Genomic DNA, 20,397 nt, shown 5'->3' with positions numbered 1-20,397 from the left:
TTAATTTGAATCAATCTTTTAACGCGATTTTTAATTAACACATCCATAAATGCAATTTAAAAGTTTAAACCAATACAAAGGAAAAACACAGCCTTCTTAACCTGATTAAACACCTCCTACATCCTGCGCTACTCCCAAAGACGGCACACCTAGATTAAAAAGAAAATGCCAAGATAAACAGGCAACATACTGAGGAATGAGCTCATAGGTTCAAATAGCACTTCAGATATATGGAATTGGTACAGGTTTGAAAAGTCAGATGGGCAGATGATGTATAGTTTCTTTCTCAATCAGTGAACTGTATAGTTAGTGTTTTAGATTTAACAAACAAATATGTCTGTATGTTGATTAATCTAAAGCTAATACAGTATATACAGTAACTCATTTAAATGAAAGAAGTTTTACTTTGTTCATTTCTAATGCTGTGTGCAACCTTGTTGATTTGATGCCAAGAAGAGTACCCCAAGTTGACTTCTCAGTTGCGGTGAAGTTTCATGTCATGAAAGATATGGGCTGCGTCTGAAATCGCAACTACCCTAGTTGAAAGGCAGTATGCCAGAGGGGTAGTATGTCTGAATTCTCAGTAGGCAAGAAACAGTAGGCGAGAAATACCCATGTAGTCTACTGCTTCCGGCGAGATTTTGCAGTATGCAACCTATGGACACCTATGCGAGTCAAAATTCTATAATGTAACGGGACTGGTGCGGACGAGCTCAGGAAAAAAAATCGCGGAATACAGCGCATCAGCTCTTTTTTAAGTATTAAACCTTGGTTAAACAGAACTTGTTTAATAATACGCAAATAAATTGTTAACTTGTTGAAGGTTTAAACAAGAAAACAGTTGTCACAGCGTTTGAAACCTTTTTGTCGACCAAGTTAGTGGCAAATAATTTACCTCAGTGTGTTAACACTGCCCACATTAAATTGCTAATTCAGTTTACTTTCCTGATGTGCATTTTGCCATTAGTGTGGTTGCTTTAATCTGGTGGTCCATTTAAGATTTTTGTGTTTATGATGACATCAGAGGTGACATGACAATGCCAACATGGCAGATGTAGTATGTCCGGGATTGTATTCATACTACACACATATACTGATATTAGTATGTGCTGTTTCAACGGCCGTGCATGCAATGCAGTACATACTGTCACAGTGCGCAATTTCGGACGCAGCCACAGTTCCCATTTACTCTGTTGAGAAAGAAGTTATGAAATGTGTATATTTACGTATGGATGTGTGTATACGTGTGTGTGTGTATATGTGTGTGTGTGTGTGTGTGTGTGTGTGTGTGTGTATATATATATATATATATATATATATATATATATATATATATATATATATATATATATATATATATACACACACATACACATATATATATATATATATATATATATATATATATATATATATACACACACATACACACATTATATATATATATATATATATATATATATATATATATATATATATATATAAATAATATACACACATACATATATGTATGTATGTATGTATGTATATGTAAAATGTAAGAACAAAAAAAACATTAATACGTTAAGAAGAAAAAAAAAAATCAAGATTTCCCCAATTCGAATCAAGATTTTTTTTCAGCGCTAGTTTGCAGTTCCCAAGACTTGTAGAATAATGGCGATCATAATTGTCCCTTCCTACAGATCTCATACTGGCTAATTGAAAATGGCTTCTCAGTGCTGATCGCTGCATGTGACACATTTCGTGCGGGTGCAGTGGAACAGCTGAGGACTCACCAACGAAGACTGAACTCGCTCCACCCACCACAGCAGCACGGACGCCCTGTCGTTCAGCTCTTTGAAAGGGGTTATGGCAAGGACGCTGCCGGCATTGCAATGGAGGCTATTGCTTATGGTAATTCATAATTGCATACCATTGGGGAATTTGGTTTCCAAAATATGTCAAGATTCATACTTCCTCTTGACACAAACAATAGCTAGTCTTGCAGCTATTTAAGTCTTTATTTAATTAAAAATATAGTCAGGTCCATCAATATTTAAATATATACAAAGTTCTTATTTTAGCTGTCAACCACAGTACATTTGAAGTTGAAATTTTCAGCTTTAATTTGCAGGTGTTTACATCCAGATCAGATGAACAGTGTAGGAAGTACAGCTCTTTGTTTATGTGGTCCAACCCTTTTTAAGGGACCAAAGTTAATTGGACAACTGGCTGCTCACTTGTTCCATGGCTAGGTGTACGTTTCCTCATTATTTCACTTACAAGTAAGCAGATAAAAGGTATAGAGCAGATTTCAAGTGTGGTATTTGCATTTGGGAATCTGTTGCTCTTACCTCTCAACAGGGATGTCACAAGAGATTTATGAATGGGGGGCTAAGCTTTTTTTTTTTTTTTTTTTAGAGGGGTCTGGGCATACTCCCCCCAAAAAATTTTAAAGCCACCAAAACATCTTTCTAGTCATGTATTTTTTATTATTATTATTTTATAACAATAACAATGGGTGTAACAATGGGTGTAAAATCTATAGAAATAAAGTTATTTTTGGTCAAGGTACCCATCTCATAATTTGTTTTAGAGACTGATCTAATATGTCTCGCTTAAATTATATCAAAATAAAGAAATTAAATTCCACTATGTCCCCATCCATACATCATCAACAAAAGGCAAAAATGGCTGTACTCTGTAGCCGAAATACTTTTTGGATTTGTGTGTGTGAGTGAGTGAGTCAGCAATCAATGCTAGACTACTGCACATTATCTTTAATTACATTAAGTACATTTACATGGGCAGTTATAATCGAGCTACTGTGTAGTTGAGCTACAAATAATCCAGGAGGGGTGTGTTACCGTGTCATTTTGCGCTTTCACTGCCTGTGTGTGTCTGCAGCAAGTGTGTGAATGAGCAGCTGAACTGTTACCATGATAATGGTTAGCATAATTAATAAAACCAACGTAAAATCTTTAAACAGAAAACTGTTATCATGTGGGGTTCATTCGCTGACCAACAGAACGGCTCAATTAAAGTGTACAGGTTTAAGATGCAATGTAATCGAACTGTTGTTGATAAAAGAAGAAATCAAAAGAAAATATATTGGCTGATTTTATATTGATTTGCTTACGGGGGCTAATGAATATTTGGGACTATTTGGTACATTCTTAAGAAGAAAAACAACTGTTGTGAATGACAGAAGAATTCTTTCCCTGGTGAAGAAAAACTCCTTCACAACAGTTAGCCAGATCAAGAACATTCTCCAGAAGATGTAAATCACTGGTAAGCCTCAAAAACAGGAAGACCAGATTAGAGTTTGCCAAAAACATATTTAAAAAAAAAAAAAACCCATACAGTTCTGGAACAACATCCTATGGACAAATGACAGATTAATTTGTCAAAGGGACAGATAACTTGCGATGGGTATGGAGTTAGGAATGAACAGCTCATGATCTGAAGCATGTCACCTCATGCATTGCTGCCAGTGGAACTATTGCCATTATATTTATCAATAATAGGACTGCTGACAACAGGACAAATTTTTAAGTGTATAAGGAATTATCTGCTCAGATTCAGCCAAATGCTTTAAACTTATTGGCAGCACTTTACTGTAGATGGATAATGAGCTGAAGCATGCTTCAAAAACATACTTCTGTAAGACAGGGAACTTGAATGTTCTGTAATGGCCAAGTCACCCGACATGAATCCAATTGCGCATACATTTCACTTGCTGAAGGCCAAACTGGAGGCAGAACTCCCAAAGAACAAGCAGGAATTTGAAGACAGCTGCAGTAAAGGCCTGGCAGAGCCAGGGAATAAACCCAGTGTCTCTTGTCTGTGGGTTTCAAACCTGCAAAGGATTGCAACCTATTTGCAACTATTAAAAATGACTAATTTATACTTGTTAGTTGTCCAGTTACTTTTGGTCCCTTAAAAAAGAGGCAGACCGCATATGAAAGGTACAGTAATTCCTACACCGTTCACACATTTTGGAAGTACATTGTGTGAAATTAACGCTAAAAGTCTATTATTTATAGTCTTTTGTATAGTTTTAACTGATCCTGTATTAGACAGCTAAAATAACAATAATTTTATCAGTGCTCAAATATATACGGACTTGACTATACATAATCAACTATATTCTTCTTTTTCTGTTATCTTTTTCTCTTTACCCTCCTCTTCTCTTTTAGCCCGTAATCAGGGGTTTGATGTTGTGCTGGTGGACACAGCTGGCCGTATGCAGGATAATGCTCCACTAATGACTGCTCTGGCTAAGCTTATTGCTGTCAATACTCCAGACTTGGTGCTGTTTGTAGGAGAGGCTTTGGTGGGCAATGAGGCTGTGGATCAGCTGGTAAGTTCAGCATTGCCTCATATCTGAACTCCACTTACAGGGTAATCGCTAAAAGTTTCAGGGACAGGAATAAATAAAGTGTGTCATAAACTGTCATGAAAAACGTCTGTGTAGAGAATGGGGGGGGGGGGGGGGGAACACCAACATGGGTAAAAGCTTGTTAATTCATCTGCAGTAACTGCAGTTTCCTGGTCCGGGTCGCTTAATGTTGCACTTGGGTCTTATCCAAAATCTTCAAAATCACAGTGCGGTTTGTACGCCTGGGTGGTGGATTCAGGAGCAGTAGCACAAATATCATATTCTGGTGCCTTCACATGAGGGTGTAATAATAAAACAAAGAGAAACTAGATAAGTGAAGTTTGTCATGACAGACTTTCATGTTGGCTTGACAAAGACTGATCTTGAGTAACTAAACTGGCTCTCACCATGAATATAGCCATAGATATATAGCTATATAGATAATATAGCATGGCGTTAACAGGGAAAGAAGAGGAACACAAAGACTGAAAGGTCAAAATAGTTATCAGTTTGAAATCTGAAGGTAATATGCAGTTTTAAAAAGGATAAATAGATTTTTTTTTTAATACAGCGGTTAGCTTGCTTACTATCAAGCATGGCTAATTTTATTATTTACACACAGCGGTTAGTGTAATTTTAGCATGCTTACTAGGAAACACGGCTCATTGTATTATCCATACACAACCGTTAGCATAATAAGCTTACTTACTAGAAAACACGGCTAATTTTAGGAGAGAAAGTGATACAGGTAGATTGATATAATCGAGAAAGAGCGAGTGCACTACTGGTACTATGAGAAATACTACGAGAAATGTCGAGAAAGTGCACTCGCTCTACTGGTAGATGGATTGAGAGATGGATGAAGATGAATGAAGTGATAGTCTCTGTTACAGATACATTGACTGAGGGCTTCAGACCTTGAGTGCACAGGAGTGTGTGAGTTTTGACAGTTTGCTTTGAAATCTTGAACACACCGAGCCAGGCTCTAAGCATTGTCAGTGTAAGCCTGTGGGATAAGTCTTTGAAAGTAATAGCACATCTCTCCTCAGTAAGCTGGTCAATTTGAGCCCTCATTCATGTCCATAGCACAAACGGTGTGGAATGAGTCATGCGCCAAATTTTTGTCCAAAAGAAGAATAACTAGACATGTATGTTTCCTGAAGAAAATGTGAGTGGTGCTTGCCGTGGTAAAACTCTGCACTGGGGGGTTGCTAGGCGGTTGCTAGGGTGTTCTGGATGGTTGCTAGACAGTTGCTAGGGTGTTCATAGTGGTTGCTAGGTGGTTGCTAGGGTAGTTTGGGTGTTTGCTAGGCAGTTGCTAAGGTTTCTGGGTGGTTGCTAGGAGGTTGCTAGGCTGTTATGGGTGGTTGCTAGGCAGTTGATAAGGTGTTCTTAGTGATTGCTAGGTGGTTGCTAGGGTATTCTGGGTGGTTGATAGGATGTTCTGGGTGGTTAATAGGTGGTTGCTAGGGTATTTAGGGTGTTGCTAGGCAGTTGCTAGGTTATGGGTGGTTGCTAGGAGGTTCCTAGGGTCTTCTGGGTGACTTCTAATGTGTTGCTAGGGTATTCTGAGTGGTTTCTAGGTTGTTGCTAAGCGGTTGCTAGGGTGTTCTGGGTGGTTACTAGGTGGTTGCTAGGGTGTTGTGGTTGCTAGGCAGTTGCTAGGATGTTTTGAATGGTTACTAGGGTGTCACTAGGTGGTGGTTAGGTTATTCTGGGTAGTTCCGAGGGTTTTGCTATGTAGTTGCTAGGGTGTTCTGAGTGGTAGCTAGGGTGTTGCTAGGCAGTTGCTAGGACTCATGAACAACTATCACAAAACAAAAAAAACAGCCGTGGGTCATCCAGGTAATGACACACAGTATTAAGAGTCAAGGGTGTGTAAACTTTTGAACGGGGTAATTTTTATAAATTCAGCTTTAATCTTGTCTTGTGGACTATATGTACACATTTGTTATGTGAAATAGCTTATTCAGGACAGTACTAAATAAAAAAACATGGAATTTTTATAATCTCTCTTATTTTGTCAACAGTATTAAGATTTAGCAGATTCTTCAAGGGGTATGCAAACTTTTGGACACAACTGTGTATATATAATAAGTATGCAAGAAAACAATAGTGATGCTTCGCATAGCAAGCACCACTAATTAGATAGGTTCATCACAACAAACTTTGATGTTGGCGTGACAAGGCCGGTCTGAAGTGTAAAATAGTTATCAGTTTAAAATTTTAATAGATAGAGTGCCAATATGATTAAATATGGTACCAATACTTGTAGAGCTGGATATATAGGTAGGGTTCCAATACTTGTAGAGTTAGATAGAACATTCTATCTTGGAAAAGATCCATAGCAACTCGAGGCAGAACAGGCTGAAGGTCTGTGCCAAGTTTGATGCATGTACCTTGAAAGCTCTGGGAGGTGTAGCATTTAGAAATTTTGGGTCTCAGAAGTAGAACTAGATAGGTAAAATTCATCATGAGAAACTTTGATGTTGGCTTGACAAAGCCAGTCTGAAAGTTTAAGATAGTGATCAGTTTGAATTTTGAAGATAACGTGCATTTAAGAAAGAAAGAAAGACAGACAGATATATATCTGGTATCGACAGGGTGTCGATACTTGTACTGTTGGATAGATAGCTGTGGTGCCAATACTTCTATAATTGGATAAAGAAAGAGAGAGAGATGAAGTTAGAGTCTCTGTTACAGGTACAATGACAGTGTGTTATGAAGAAAAGAGGGGCTTCAGGCCATGTGCACCCAAGTGTGTGAGAGTTTTGACAGTTGGAGTTTGAAATCTTGAATATTCCGAGCAAGACTGAACATTGTCAATGTATGGGAGGTTTTGGGATATTTCATCAACCACTCTGGGAAAACTGTAAGTCCGATCAGTTACCAAAAAAAAAAAAAAAAAAAAAAAAAAAGAGTATAACCAGTCTGAACAGCCTGAAGGACTGTGCTGAGTTTGGTGGAAGTAACTTGAATGCTTTTGGAGTTTTAGGAGAAGGAGTTATAACAGTCAGAATTTTGGCTACTTTGAGCTTCTGTTACCGGAATTCTGTAACTCCCTTAGTAATACACTTAGAATGCACTGGGAGGAGTAGTGGTTGGAAATTTTGGGTCTCAGAAGAAGAATTCAGTAGAATAATAATAATAAGCTTATAAAGCAGAACAGTATGCTAGATAACTAGATAGGTAATAAAGTTTGTCTCGACAAACTTTGATGTTGGCTTGATAAAGACGGTCTGAAATTTTAAAATGGATATCAGTTTGAAATCTGAGGGTAATGTGCAGTTTCAAGAAAGAAAGAGATACCGATAGGGTGACAATATTTGTAGTATTAGAGATGGCTAGGGTGCCAGCACTTCTAGAGTTGGCTAGATTGATATGGGGCCAATACTTGTAGCGTTAGATAGATAATTAGGTTGCCAATAATTCTAGTGTTGGATAGATAGGTATAGAGAGAGAGAGACAGATGAAATGAGAGTTTCTGTAACAGGTACATTTCACAGAGGGAAAGAAGAGGGGCTTCAGGTTTTATGTACGCAGGTATATGCGAGTTTTGTCAGTATAACAGTCAGAAGTGTTTTATCCAAGTCAGTGCGAATTTTGGCCAGCTTGAGCTTAAGAAACAGGAATTCCGTAATTTCAATCACTTGGAAAACTCTTAGCTACTTGAGTCAGAGCAGACCAGGGGAAAGCAATTACATATATACATGTATAATAATGTAAATTTGTTGTCCCCTCAAAATAACTCAACACACAGCCATTAATGTCTAAATCACTGGCAACAAAAGTGAGTACACCCCTAAGTGAAAATGTCCAAATTGGGCCCAATTAGCCATTTTCCCTCCCCGGTGTCATGTGACTTGTTAGTGTTACAAGGTCTCAGGTGTGAATGAGGAGCAGGTCTGTTAAATTTGGTGTCATCGCTCTCACACATACTGGTCACTGGAAGTTCAACATGGCACCTCATGGCAAAGAACTCTCTGAGGATCTGAAAAAAAGAATTGTTGCTCTATGTAAAGATGGCCTAGGCTATAAGAAGATTGCCTAGACCCTGACACTGAGCTGCAGCACAGTGGCCAAGACCATACAGCGGTTTAACAGGACAGGTTCCACTCAGAACAGGCCTCGCCATGGTCGACCAAAGAAGTTGAGTGCACATGCTCAGCATCGTATCCAGAGGTAGTCTTTGGGAAATAGACATATGAGTGCTGCCAGCATTGCTGCAGAGGTTGAAGGGGTGGGGGTCAGCCTGTCAGTGCTCAGACCATACGCCACACACTGCATCAAATTGGTCTGCATGGCTTTCGACCCAGAAGGAAGCCTCTTCTAAAGATGATGCACAAGAAAGCCCGCAAACAGTTTGCTGAAGACAAGCAGACTAAGGACATGGATTACTGGAACCATGTCTTGTGGTCTGTTGAGACCAAGATGAACTTATTTGGTTCAGATGGTGTCAAGCGTGTGTTGCAGCAACCAGGTGAGGAGTACAAAGACAAGTGTGTCTTGCCTACAGTCAAGCATGGTGGTGGGAGTGTCATAGTCTGGGGCTGCATGATTGCTGCCGGCACTGGGGAGCTACAGTTCATTGAGGGAACCATGAATGCCTACATGTACTGTGACATACTGAAGCAGAGCATGATCCTAGCATGTATTCCAGCATGATAACGACCCCAAACACACCTCCAAGATGACCACTGCCTTGCTGAAGAAGCTGAGGGTGAAGGTGATGGGCTGGCCAAGCATGTCTCCAGACCTAAACCCTATTGAGCATCTGTGGGGCATCCTCAAACGGAAGGTGGAGGAGCACAAGGTCTCTAGCATCCACCAGCTCCGTAATGTCATCATGGATGAATGGAAGAGGACTCCAGTGGCAATCTGTGACTCTCTGGTGAACTCCATGCCCAAGAGGGTTAAGGCAGTGCTGGAAAATAATGGTGGCCACACAAAATATTGACACTCTGGGCCCAATTTGGACATTTTCTCTTAGGGGTGTACTCACTTTTGTTGCCAGTGGTTTAGACATTGGCTGTGTGTTGAGTTATTTTGAGGGGACAGCAAATTTACACTGTTATACAAGCTGTACACTCCCTACTTTACATTGTAGCAAAGTGTCATTACTTCAGTGTTGTCACATGAAAAGATATAATCAAATATTTACAAAAATGTGAGGGGTGTACTCACTTTTGTGAGATACTTTGTGTGTGTGTGTGTGTATATATATATATATATATATATAATATATATATATATATATATATATATATAATTTTTTTTCTTTTTTTTTTTTTTTTGAGTTTATATAGTTGTTTTTGACACTTTTCTTGTTGCCAGTAGGTGACGCTATGACTATAACTGAATATTGGCATTTAGATGTCTTCAAGCCGGGTGTTTTATCAAACGGGAAGTTTTTTTTGCACAGGGCAGATTGGACATTGTATTTAGACATTGTAGTGAGTGTAAAACATGCTAATTTAACTTTGTCATGGAGATATCCTCAGGCCCGTATTCATATCAAATATGTGAACTTTGGTACCAATTGAACATTGAATGTCTGAGTTATAACAGCTTCCTTTTTCATGGCAAAATATCAAAATTTGTGAGAAAGCCATGCCCACACCGTGCAACAAAAACTCAAAAGCTTCAATTTAAAATGAACAATTTAGCATTGTCAAGGCCTTTAGATGTGACTGACCTAATATGATGTCGATCTGATGAAATCTCTGGGAGGAGTTTGTTGAAGTACAAGGCCTAGAAATGGCAAAAACGAAGCAAAAATTTACGAGAAAAATCAAAATGGCTAACTTCCTGTTGAGTTTAGGGCATGGGTTCAAGAGACTGCTTTGTACATATTGGCAGATTACACATGTGTACTGATGTTCGTACATGTAGGTTAAACGTTGCGTGAGGTGCACATCGTTGAAATATTGTAGGTGGCGCCATTTTGCCACAATCAATTCTGGAACCCCTATCCCTATTAAATTTTCACCAGTTGTGACGCGTCTGCAAAGTTTCACAAGTTTTCGGGTATGCTTAGGCCCTCGAAAATGCGATTCATTTGAGAAAAGAATAATAATTAAAGCTGCAAGCAGCGATGAACGGGCCCTCGCACCCAGGTGCACGTTGGGGCTGCTCTGCCAGGGGAATGCCACTCCATTTTTTTAGCACTCATATGTTGTTAGGAGTGTATCATGATGTAAAATATGTAATTTCCTGTTGGTAGCAGGTGGCGCTATTACTATAACTGAACATGGCAAAACATCGAACTTTGTGAGACCGCCACGCCCATGCTGTGCAGCGAAAACTCAAATGCTTCGCAATTTAGCATCATCAAGGCCTTTAAATGAGACTGACTGAATATAATGTCGATCCAATTAAATCTCTAGGAGGAGTTTGTTAAAGTACGAGGCCTGGAAATGGCAAAAAAAACACAGCAAAGGTTTTATAGAAAAATCGAAATGACTGACTTCCTGTTGAGTTAAGGGCATGGGCCCTAGAGACGTTTTGTACATATTGGCATGTGACACACGTTTATCAAATTTTGTACATGTAGGTGAAACGTTGCACGAGCCTCACATCTGCGAGGCCTTCGCACTAATGTTCTCCTCAGGAGGCATTCGGTGAACTGTATGGGGCTATTAGTGAAATGCAGAATGCACACCCTGATGGAATGTTTATCATCGCCAAAGATTTCAAGCATGGAAATCCAAAGTCAAGATGTGACTTTCCACCAAGATGTGAACTTTGCAAGGAGAGGTGCGATTGTACTGGTTTTTGTTTACACAAACATCACCAGCGCTTACCGGGTTGAGCCCTGCCTCCAGACCACATCTCTGTTATGCTAATCCCAGCATACAGACCGCTCATCATACGCTCGAAACCGGTTTTGAAGCAGGTGAAAACCTGGCCAGCTGGAGCATTCTCTGCTCTTCAGGACTGTTTTGAGCACACTTACTGGCACATGTTCAGGGAGGCTGCAACCGACAGCAACTCCACCAACTTGGAGGAATACACGGCATCAGTGACCAGCTATGTCAGCAAGTGCATTGATGATGTCCCTGTCTCCAAGACCATCACCCCACGCTCCAACCAGAAGCTGTGGATGACTGCCGAGGTGCATGCACTGCTGAGGAATGAGACTCCGCCTACAAGGCAGGTGACAAGGCGGCCCTAAGAACAGTGAGAGTCAAACTGTCCCCTACCAAGAGAGAAGAAAAGCGCATACATGCCCAGAAAATCCAGTCACTTCATGGATAGCGGTGACACACAGCGCATGTGGCAGGGCATTCAGACCATCAGCAACTACAGGACATCACCCGCCTGTGACAGTGATGCCTCCCTTCCAGATGCACTGAACAACTTCTGTGCTCAGTTTGAGGTGCAGAATGATGTGATGGTGAGGAAGACCACCACTCCTACCAATGACCAGGTGCTGTGTCTAACCACGGCTGATGTGAGGAAAACTCTACACGGTGTCAACCCATGGAAAGCTGGTGGACCAGAAAACATTCTTGGCAGAGTGCTCAGAGGATGTGCAGACCAGCTGGCGGATTTTCTCACTAACATCTCCCTGAGCAGCTCCATCGTTCCAACATGCTTCAAGGCCACCACCATTGTCCCCATGCCGAAGAAGTCTTCAGTGTCCTGCCTCAATGACTACCGTCCCGTTGCACCCATTATCATAAAGTGCTTCGAGAAGCTCGTCATGAGGCACATCAAGACCTTGCTGCCCCCCTCACTGGACCCCTTGCAATTTGCGCATTGTTCCAACCGCTCAACAAATGATGCCACCATCCTACATCTGGCTCTCACCCATGTGGCAAAAAAGGACACCTTCGTTCAAATGCTGTTCATAGACTTCAGTTCAGCATTCAATACAATCATTCCTCAGCACCTGGTTGGAAAGCTGGACCTGCTGGGCTTGAACACCTCCCTCTGCAACTGGCTCCTGGACTTGCTAACAAGGGAGACCCCACACACCCCTCACACAAACTCTTCACCCTACTTCTGTCTAGCAAAAGGTACCGGAGCATTGACGCCCTCATGGCCAGACTGTGTAACAGCTTCTTCCCCCAAGCTATCAGACACCTACACACTCAGAGACTGGTCTCACACACACACACACACACACACACACACACACACACACACACACACACACACACACACACACAGACACACACACACACACACACACAGACACACACACACACACACACACACACACACACACACACAATGAACTGAACACCATCCCACTCCTCTTGCAATTTTTCACATTTCTGTACTGACAACCTGTATTTTTGCTGCTAACTTAAAATATCATGTTTAATTTATTGTCGCCACTATACTCTTTACCTGGCTGCTACCACAATATCTGCTATGTCCATATATGGTATAAGCTAATCTGCTGAATACTGTCATTGTATGTTATATTTATATTCACAGCATTTTTATTATATTGTTATTCTTTTTGCACTACTTGTTATACCTGACACTTCCACATTAGAACTGTGTACTCGTTGGCGCTACACTGTCACTTCCACGTCATTCATTCCACCTGCAGACACGGCATCCCAGTGCACTCCTTATAATAAATGGAGATTCTAATCATGTTAAAATCTCTAAGACCCTGACCAACTTCCACATTTTGTTATGTTACAGCCTAATTCCAAAATGGATTAAATTAACTATTTTCCTCAAAATTCTACAAACAATACCCCATAATCACAATGTGAAAGAAATCTTTGCAAATTTATTAAAAATAAAAAAACAAAAAAAGCACATGTACATAAGTATTCACAGCCTTTTCCATGACACTCAAAATTGAGCTCAGGTGCATCCTGTTTCCACTGATCATTCTTGAGATGTTTTTACAACTTGACTGGAGTCCACCTGTGGTAAATTCAGTTGATTGGACATGATTTGGAAAGACACACACCTGTCTATATAAGGTCCCACAGTTAATAATGCATGTCCGAGCACAAACCAAGCCATGAAGTCCAAGGAACTGTCTGTAGAACTCCGAGACAGGATTGTATCGAGGCACAGATCTGGGGAAGGGTACTGAAACATTTCTGCAGCATTAAAGGTCCATCATCCATAAATGGAAAAAGTTTGGAACCACCAGGACTCTTCCTAGAGCTGGCCGCCCAGGCAAACTGAGTGATCGGGGGAGAAAGGCCTTAGTCAGGGAGGTGACCAAAAACCCAATGGTCACTCTGACAGAGCTCCAGCATGTCTCTGTGGAGAGAGGAGAACCTTCCAGAAGAACAACCATCTCTGCAGCACTCCACCAATCAGGCTTGTATGGTAGAGTGGCATGACGGAAGCCACTCCTCAGTAAAAGGAGTGGATGGAGCTTGAGAGGTCCTATAAAGAAGAATGGGAGAAACTGCCAAAAAATAGGTGTGCCAATCATACTCAAAAAGACTTGAGGCTGTAATTGGTGCCAAAGGTGCTTCAACAAAGTATTGTGCAAAGGCTTTGAATACTAATGTACATCTGCTTTTTTTGTTTTTTATTTTTAATAAATTTGCAAAGATTTCAAACAAACTTCTTTCATATTGTCATTATGGGGTATTGTTTGTAGAATTTTGAGAAAAATAATGACTTTAATCCATTTTGGAATCAGGCTGTAACATAACAAAATGTGGAAAAAGTGAAGCGCTGTGAATACTTTCTGGATGCACTGTAACCTGCAACGCTAGAGGGGATAAGATCTTGGATTTGCTGTATGCTAATGTTAAGGAGGCATGCAGTGCCACCGCCACCTCCCGTCGGCAAATCAGACCACTGTCTGATACAGCTCCCTCCTACATGCAAGCCTGTTGTTAGGAGACAGACTATCACCACCAGGACTTTGCAGCTGTGGTTTGTGGAGGCAAAGGAGGCCCTGATGGAGTGTTACAGGACAACTGACTGGGAGCTGTTTCAGGAAGATCATGGGGATGACATAGAGTCTTACATGGTATATAACTGACTCCATTCTATGAGGAGTGTGTTGCTTGTGTTACTTGACCTTGGTGCAGCTTTTGATACTATAGATTATACTATTCTCCTTGATAAATTAGAAAATGTTGGCATTAAGGGAACGGTCCTCTCCTGGCTCAGGTCTTATTTGACCGATCGTTATCAGTTCGTAGATGTAAATGGAATCTTCTCCACGCATACCGAGGTTAAATTTGGTGTTCCACAAAGTTCTGTTTTAGGCCCACTGTTTTTTACTTTATATATGCTTCCCCTAGGTCAAATTATTCGTAAACATGAAATTAGCTTCCACTGTTATGCTGATGATACACAGTTGTATGTTTCAGCAAAGCCAGATGACAGACAGCAGCTTAATAAAGTTGAGGAATGTGTAAAAGACATTAGACACTGGATGCTTATTAACTTCCTCTTACTTAATTCTGACAAGACAGAAGTACTTCTTCTAGGACCACATGCAGCTAGAAGTAAGCTTTCTGATTACATAGTAACACTGGATGGTCTTTCCGTTTTGTCCTGTGCAGCAGTAAAAGACCTTGGAGTGATTATTGACTCCAGTCTATCATTTGATGCTCATGTAGATAATATTACTTGGATAGCCTTCTTTCATCTCAGAGGTATTGCTAAGATAATAAATATAATGTCACTACATGATGCAGAAATTTTAGTTCATGCTTTCGTCACCTCTAGACTATATGATTGTAATGCCATATTGTCTGGATGTTCCAGTAGGAGCATAAACAAACACCAGTTAGTCCAGAATGCAGCTGCAAGAGTCCTTACTAGAACCAGAAGATATGACCACATCACCCCAATCTTATCAACACTGCATTGGCTTCCAGTGAAATCACACGTTAATTATAAAATACTATTATTGACTTATATAGCACTAAACGTTCTCGCGCCCTAGTATCTAAACAAACTTTTTGTTTTCTATGAACCGCCACGCCTATTTAGATCAAAAGGTGCAGGCTATTTGACGTTACCTCGAATAGTGAAGGCTACAGCAGGGGGAAGAGCTTTCCCTTTTTGGCCCCACAGTTATGGAATAGCCTTCCAATTAGTGTTTGGGACTCAGACACAGTCTCAGTGTTTAAGTCTAGGCTTAAAACATATTTGTTTACTCAAGCCTACCATGAGTAGACTTTTTCGGTTATGCAAAGCACAGTCTTAACAATCTCTGCCTGTCTCCTTCTGCCGAGGCACACATGATTTTATGGAGATACTAGAGATCCTGATTCTTTCTGCTCTCCGGACCTGCCTGATCCGTTCGGATGCCCTACCTCTGGATGGAGCTCTCATCTACTCCAATTCCAGTTGGACACACTCACTGTGGTTTCTGGGTCTACAGTTGCTTCTAAAGTCCCGGGACTGCAATTTCAACATGCACTTTTGCACTCAGGTCCTCTTTGATCAGTGGACTAGTTCAACAAACAGACTTCATATTAAACCATAATTAACTTTCCTTTGTGTTTACACTATCCGTTGTTACCCAGATGAGGATGGGTTCCCTTCTGAGTCTGGTTCCTCTCAAGGTTTCTTCCTCTTAACATCTTAGGGAGTTTTTCCTTGCCACCGTCGCCACTGGCTTGCTCAGTTGGGATAAATTCACACATTTCAAATCTGTATTCCATTTTTATATATTTCTGTAAGGCTGTTTTGAGACAATGTCCATTGTAAAAAACCCTATACAAATAATATTGAATTGAATTGTCCTCACCAAGGAGGTCAGCTGCTTCCTCAACAAAAAGCTTTGGATAAACAGGGACATCAAAGCCCTGCTGAACAGGAAGAAGAGAGCCTTCATGGTGGGGGACTCTGATGATGCCAAGTAGGGAATGCAGAAGGAGCTGAAGAGGCCTAAAGATTGCTATAAGAACATGATTGAGAGGAAGCTGCAACAGAACAATCTGAGAGAGGTGTGGGGGGGAGTGATTCGCATTACTGGCATGAAAAGGCCAGAAGGAGCAGTTGAGGGGACAAAGGGTTGCACTAATGAGTTAACTAGTTTTTCAACAAGTTTGACTCACCAATGCAGGCCAAATTTCTCTCCACCTCCTCAAATGTCCCCATTCACACCTCGGTTGCCCCCTCCTCCGCAGGCTTTCCTGCTTCACCACAAAATTGGGGCATGACAGCCACAGCCTGCTTCTTCTCACCAGCAGACAATGCAAAGACAGAGAATGACATAAATACACATCCTACACCCAGGAAGATACACCCAGGGGGCATTACCACCACCTCCTCCCCATATCTCCAAACATACCATATCTACAACCACCCCAGTCATCACAATAATGATCAGCCAGGTGAGTCGACAGCTCACTAAGACCCGGATTAACAAGGCCAGTGGACCTGACATCATCAACCCAAGGGTGCTTAAAGTGTGTGAGGAGTAGCTGGAAGGAGTGTCTTGGCATCTTTTTGACCTCTCCCTGAGGCTGAAGAAGGTGCCTAAGATCTGGAAGACATCCTGCATAGTCCCTGTGCCCAAGAAAGGATGTCCCAGTGCTTTCAATGACTTCAGGCCTGTGGCCTTTGTCACATGTAAAATGAAGACCCTTGAGAGTCTGGTTCTGCAGCACCTCTGGCCCCATGGTACATAACTGTTTGAATCTGCTACGTTTGCATACCAGGCTGACAAGTGTGAAGGGTGCCATCATCTACCGGCTTCACAGAGTTACACATACCTGGAGAGGCCACAAAGCACTGTGAGGATCATGTTCTTTGTTTTCTGTAGTGCTTTTATTTCAATTTTATAGGTATTTATGGAAATTAGTTTTCTTTTGTTTCTTTGATGTTAATCCTACTTGTGCTGATGTCAATTTGAATTGTCCATTGTCCTGTTTCATTACAACCCCAATTCCTTTTTTGAGACGTGTTGTGGCCATCAAATAAAAAATTAGCTTATTTTTTTTCTTCAAATGGTACATTTTCTCAGTTTAAACATTTGACTATGTTTAAACGTTTTCTGTGTTCTATAATGAATCTGTTCGAGATTTGCAAACCATTGTTTTCTGTTTTTATTTACATTTATTTACATTTTACACAGCGTCTCAACTTTTTTGGAATTGGTGTTGTCGTACTGTGCTGTCTTGTTGTTTGCATGTGTAGTTTATGTAGAAATGTGTAGGTCTTATTTAGTTCTATGTCGTCTCGTGGTTATTCTGTGTCAATTATTGCTGTCCACAATTCCAGATTGCTGGGACTATGGTAGCTTCTAAGGCCAAACAGACTTCATATTAAACCATAATGAACTTTCCTTTACTTTTATACTATCAGTTGTTCCCCAGATGAGGATGGGTCCCCTTCGGAGTCTGGTTCCTCTCAATGTTTCTTCCTCTTAACATCTTAGGGAGTTTTTCCTTGCCACCGTCGCCACCGCTTGCTCAGTTGGGATAAATTCAAACATTTAAAATCTGTATACCGTGTTTATGTTTCTGTAAAGCTTCTTTTTGAGACAATGTCCATTGTAAAAAGCGCTATACAAATAAAATTTAATTGAATTGAAAGTTAGTGTGTTTTATGTAGCACCATGGTCCTGGAGGAACGTTGTTTCGTTTCACTGTGTACTGTACCAGCTGTATATGGTTGAAATGCCAAAAGCCACTTGACTATATTGATTTTGTCAAGATAACATGAGTATGAGCAATAACAATAGTGAAGCTTTGCTTCTGCAGCACCACTAATAATAATAAGCTTAATAAGCAGAACAGTCTGTTGTCAAGCCAACTTAATAATAACAGTAGTAGTAGTAATAATAAGCTTATAAACAGAACAGTAAACCCCACCCCACCAACCCATAGCAGACTTATATGGTGGTGCTGGGGAGGATGCGAAATCTTTTAGCACAGCACATGGATAGAGTTTTATGGCTATGCTAGACATACATGTCAGTGCAGATGTTCCCTGTTTCTATATAAATAATGTTTGTATATGAGTTACTTTTGCATTTTAAAATGTGTGTATCCAGGTTAAGTTTAACCAGGCACTGGCTGATCATTCCATGTCTGATCATCCGAGACTCATAGATGGCATTGTTCTCACCAAGTTTGACACTATTGATGATAAGGTAGGACTTTTCTTACCCTTACATTATATGTAGATATATATTTATTGGCACAATTTTATGATTGAGTATATCACAGTTTCCGTGTGATAGTGTTTTTTGAATGCATTTTTTTTCTTTGTAGGTTGGTGCTGCAATTTCCATGACCTACATCACAAGTCAGCCCATTGTGTTTGTAGGTACAGGACAAACCTATAATGACCTCCGCAGCCTCAATGCCAGAGCTGTTGTAAATGCACTCATGAAGGCCTGAGTGAGCAGAATTATGTGCACAAAGGTGTTAAGTTGGATCTGGTTATGGGTTGACCAGCCAGTTGCCACCACTTATAGTGTTAAAGTCTTAAGAGATTCAACCCTTTTATTTCAGGTCTTTCTGGAAATCATGAACATACCTGCTTCTTCAGATTCCACTTTGCAAAACTTAATTTAAGGGGAAGTTTTAAAATGTCTTCAAGGTGTTTGGGGTTATTTACACTATTGTATTCCAGAAGCAGGCCTAGTGAAGTACTAGTGATTGACCAGTGCTTATGAAAGTCTCAACATGGCTAATGTCTGCTTGCAGCATCTGTACTAATGTACACTCACAGCACAAAAATTTTCATCCTGTACCATCCTGGAAGACTGTGTTGATGTTTAGCAAGGTTTTACTTCCCCCTTCTCTTGGTCCCTAGGCACAACCTAGTGCTGCTAAGCTCTCTGTCCAAAGGTAGAAATCATATACAATAAAGGAAATCAAATTCTAACTGTATTTTTTGTTGCTCTTGACAAAAAGTCACCATTTGTCACCATTTCAGCATCATATAATTACTGTACAGTGACAGTTGGAAACTTAGAGCCACCTTTTCTTTCTTTCTCTAAAAAAAAAAAATTAAACCATTTTTCCCATGTATATCTATTAATCTGTAGTATATCTGGTGGTATGTTAAGGAAAGGTTTTCTTAGGAAAATCAATATCTTTGTTACCCTCCCCAGGAGTGGTCAACCAACAACAAACACTCCAAAAGCAAGACATGTAATAGTCCGCGAGGTCACAAAGGAACCCATGGTATCTTCTAAGCAACTAAAGCCCGCTCTCACATTGGCAATTGTTAATGTTCAGGAGTCCACCATTAGGAGAACACTGAACAACAGTGGTGTACACGGCAGGGTTGCAAGGAGAAAGCCACTGTTCTCTGACCAAAATAGAATTTTTGGTTTAAATGAGAAGTGTTATGTTTGGATAACGCTGCATTCCAGCATAAGAACCTTATCCCATCTGTGAAATATGCTGGTAGTTGAATCATGGTTTGGGCCTATTTTGCTGCATCTGCCTTGCCGTTATTGATGGAACAACGAATTATGAATTATACCATCGAATTCTAAAGGAAAATGTCAGGACATCTGCCCCTGAACTGAATCTCATGGAAAAGTGGTTCATGCAACAAGACGACCCTATGCACACAAATCGTTCTACCAAAGAATGGTTAAGGTATAAAGTTAATGTCCTGTTAAAGTTAAAGATGAATAAAGTTAATGTCCATAACAATTCTTAATTCAATAGAATTGTTGTGAAAGGTCCTAAAGCAAGCAGTTCATGTGAGAAAACCCACCAACAGTATTCAAAAGTTGAAGCTCTTCTGTACTGAGGAATGGGCTAAAATACTTCCAAGCCGATGTACAGGACTGACCAACAGTTACTAGAAATATTTTAGTTGCAGTTATTGCTACACAAGGGGGTCAAACCAGATACTGAAAGCAAAGGTTCACATACTTTTGCCACTCAAAGATATGTAATATTGGATAATTGTCCTCAATAAGTAAATAACCACATATAATATTTTTGTGTATTTGTTTAATAGGGTTTTTGTACTTGTCTAAAAATCTGATGATGTTAATTGTGATGATCTGCTTTGTAAGCTTATAATAATAATTATTATTTATTAGTGGTGCTAGCGAAGCAAAGAAGTGGTCTTTGCAGAACAACTTGGGTGCTTCTCATTTC

The 20,397-nt window shown here is 40.3% G+C and overlaps 1 protein-coding gene across 3 annotated transcripts in view; it reads left to right on the top strand.

Moving 5' to 3' along the window:
• srpra (SRP receptor subunit alpha) overlaps window positions 1-20,397 on the top strand; it is a 103,447-nt gene that overhangs the window by 81,801 nt on the left and 1,249 nt on the right. Inside the window, exons 11-14 of one of the 3 annotated variants that reach the window (XM_053623210.1) lie at window positions 1,683-1,893; window positions 4,179-4,342; window positions 18,321-18,419; window positions 18,541-20,397. The exon at window positions 18,541-20,397 is cut by the window's right edge and continues 1,249 nt beyond it. In XM_053623210.1, the coding sequence (XP_053479185.1) occupies window positions 1,683-1,893; window positions 4,179-4,342; window positions 18,321-18,419; window positions 18,541-18,669 (603 nt within the window). In that variant the 3' untranslated portion in view covers window positions 18,670-20,397. Of the gene's footprint in view, window positions 1-1,682; window positions 1,894-4,178; window positions 4,343-15,569; window positions 18,297-18,320; window positions 18,420-18,540 lie in introns of those variants that run through there. The other 2 variants (XM_053623209.1, XM_053623208.1) reach the window with 2 other exon arrangements.

The sequence above is a fragment of the Ictalurus furcatus genome, chromosome 4 (genome assembly GCF_023375685.1).
Source record: "Ictalurus furcatus strain D&B chromosome 4, Billie_1.0, whole genome shotgun sequence".
Classification (NCBI taxonomy): domain Eukaryota; kingdom Metazoa; phylum Chordata; class Actinopteri; order Siluriformes; family Ictaluridae; genus Ictalurus; species Ictalurus furcatus.
The sequence above is the reverse complement of the archived record's forward strand: the minus strand, read 5'-3'. Positions and strand labels throughout refer to the sequence as shown.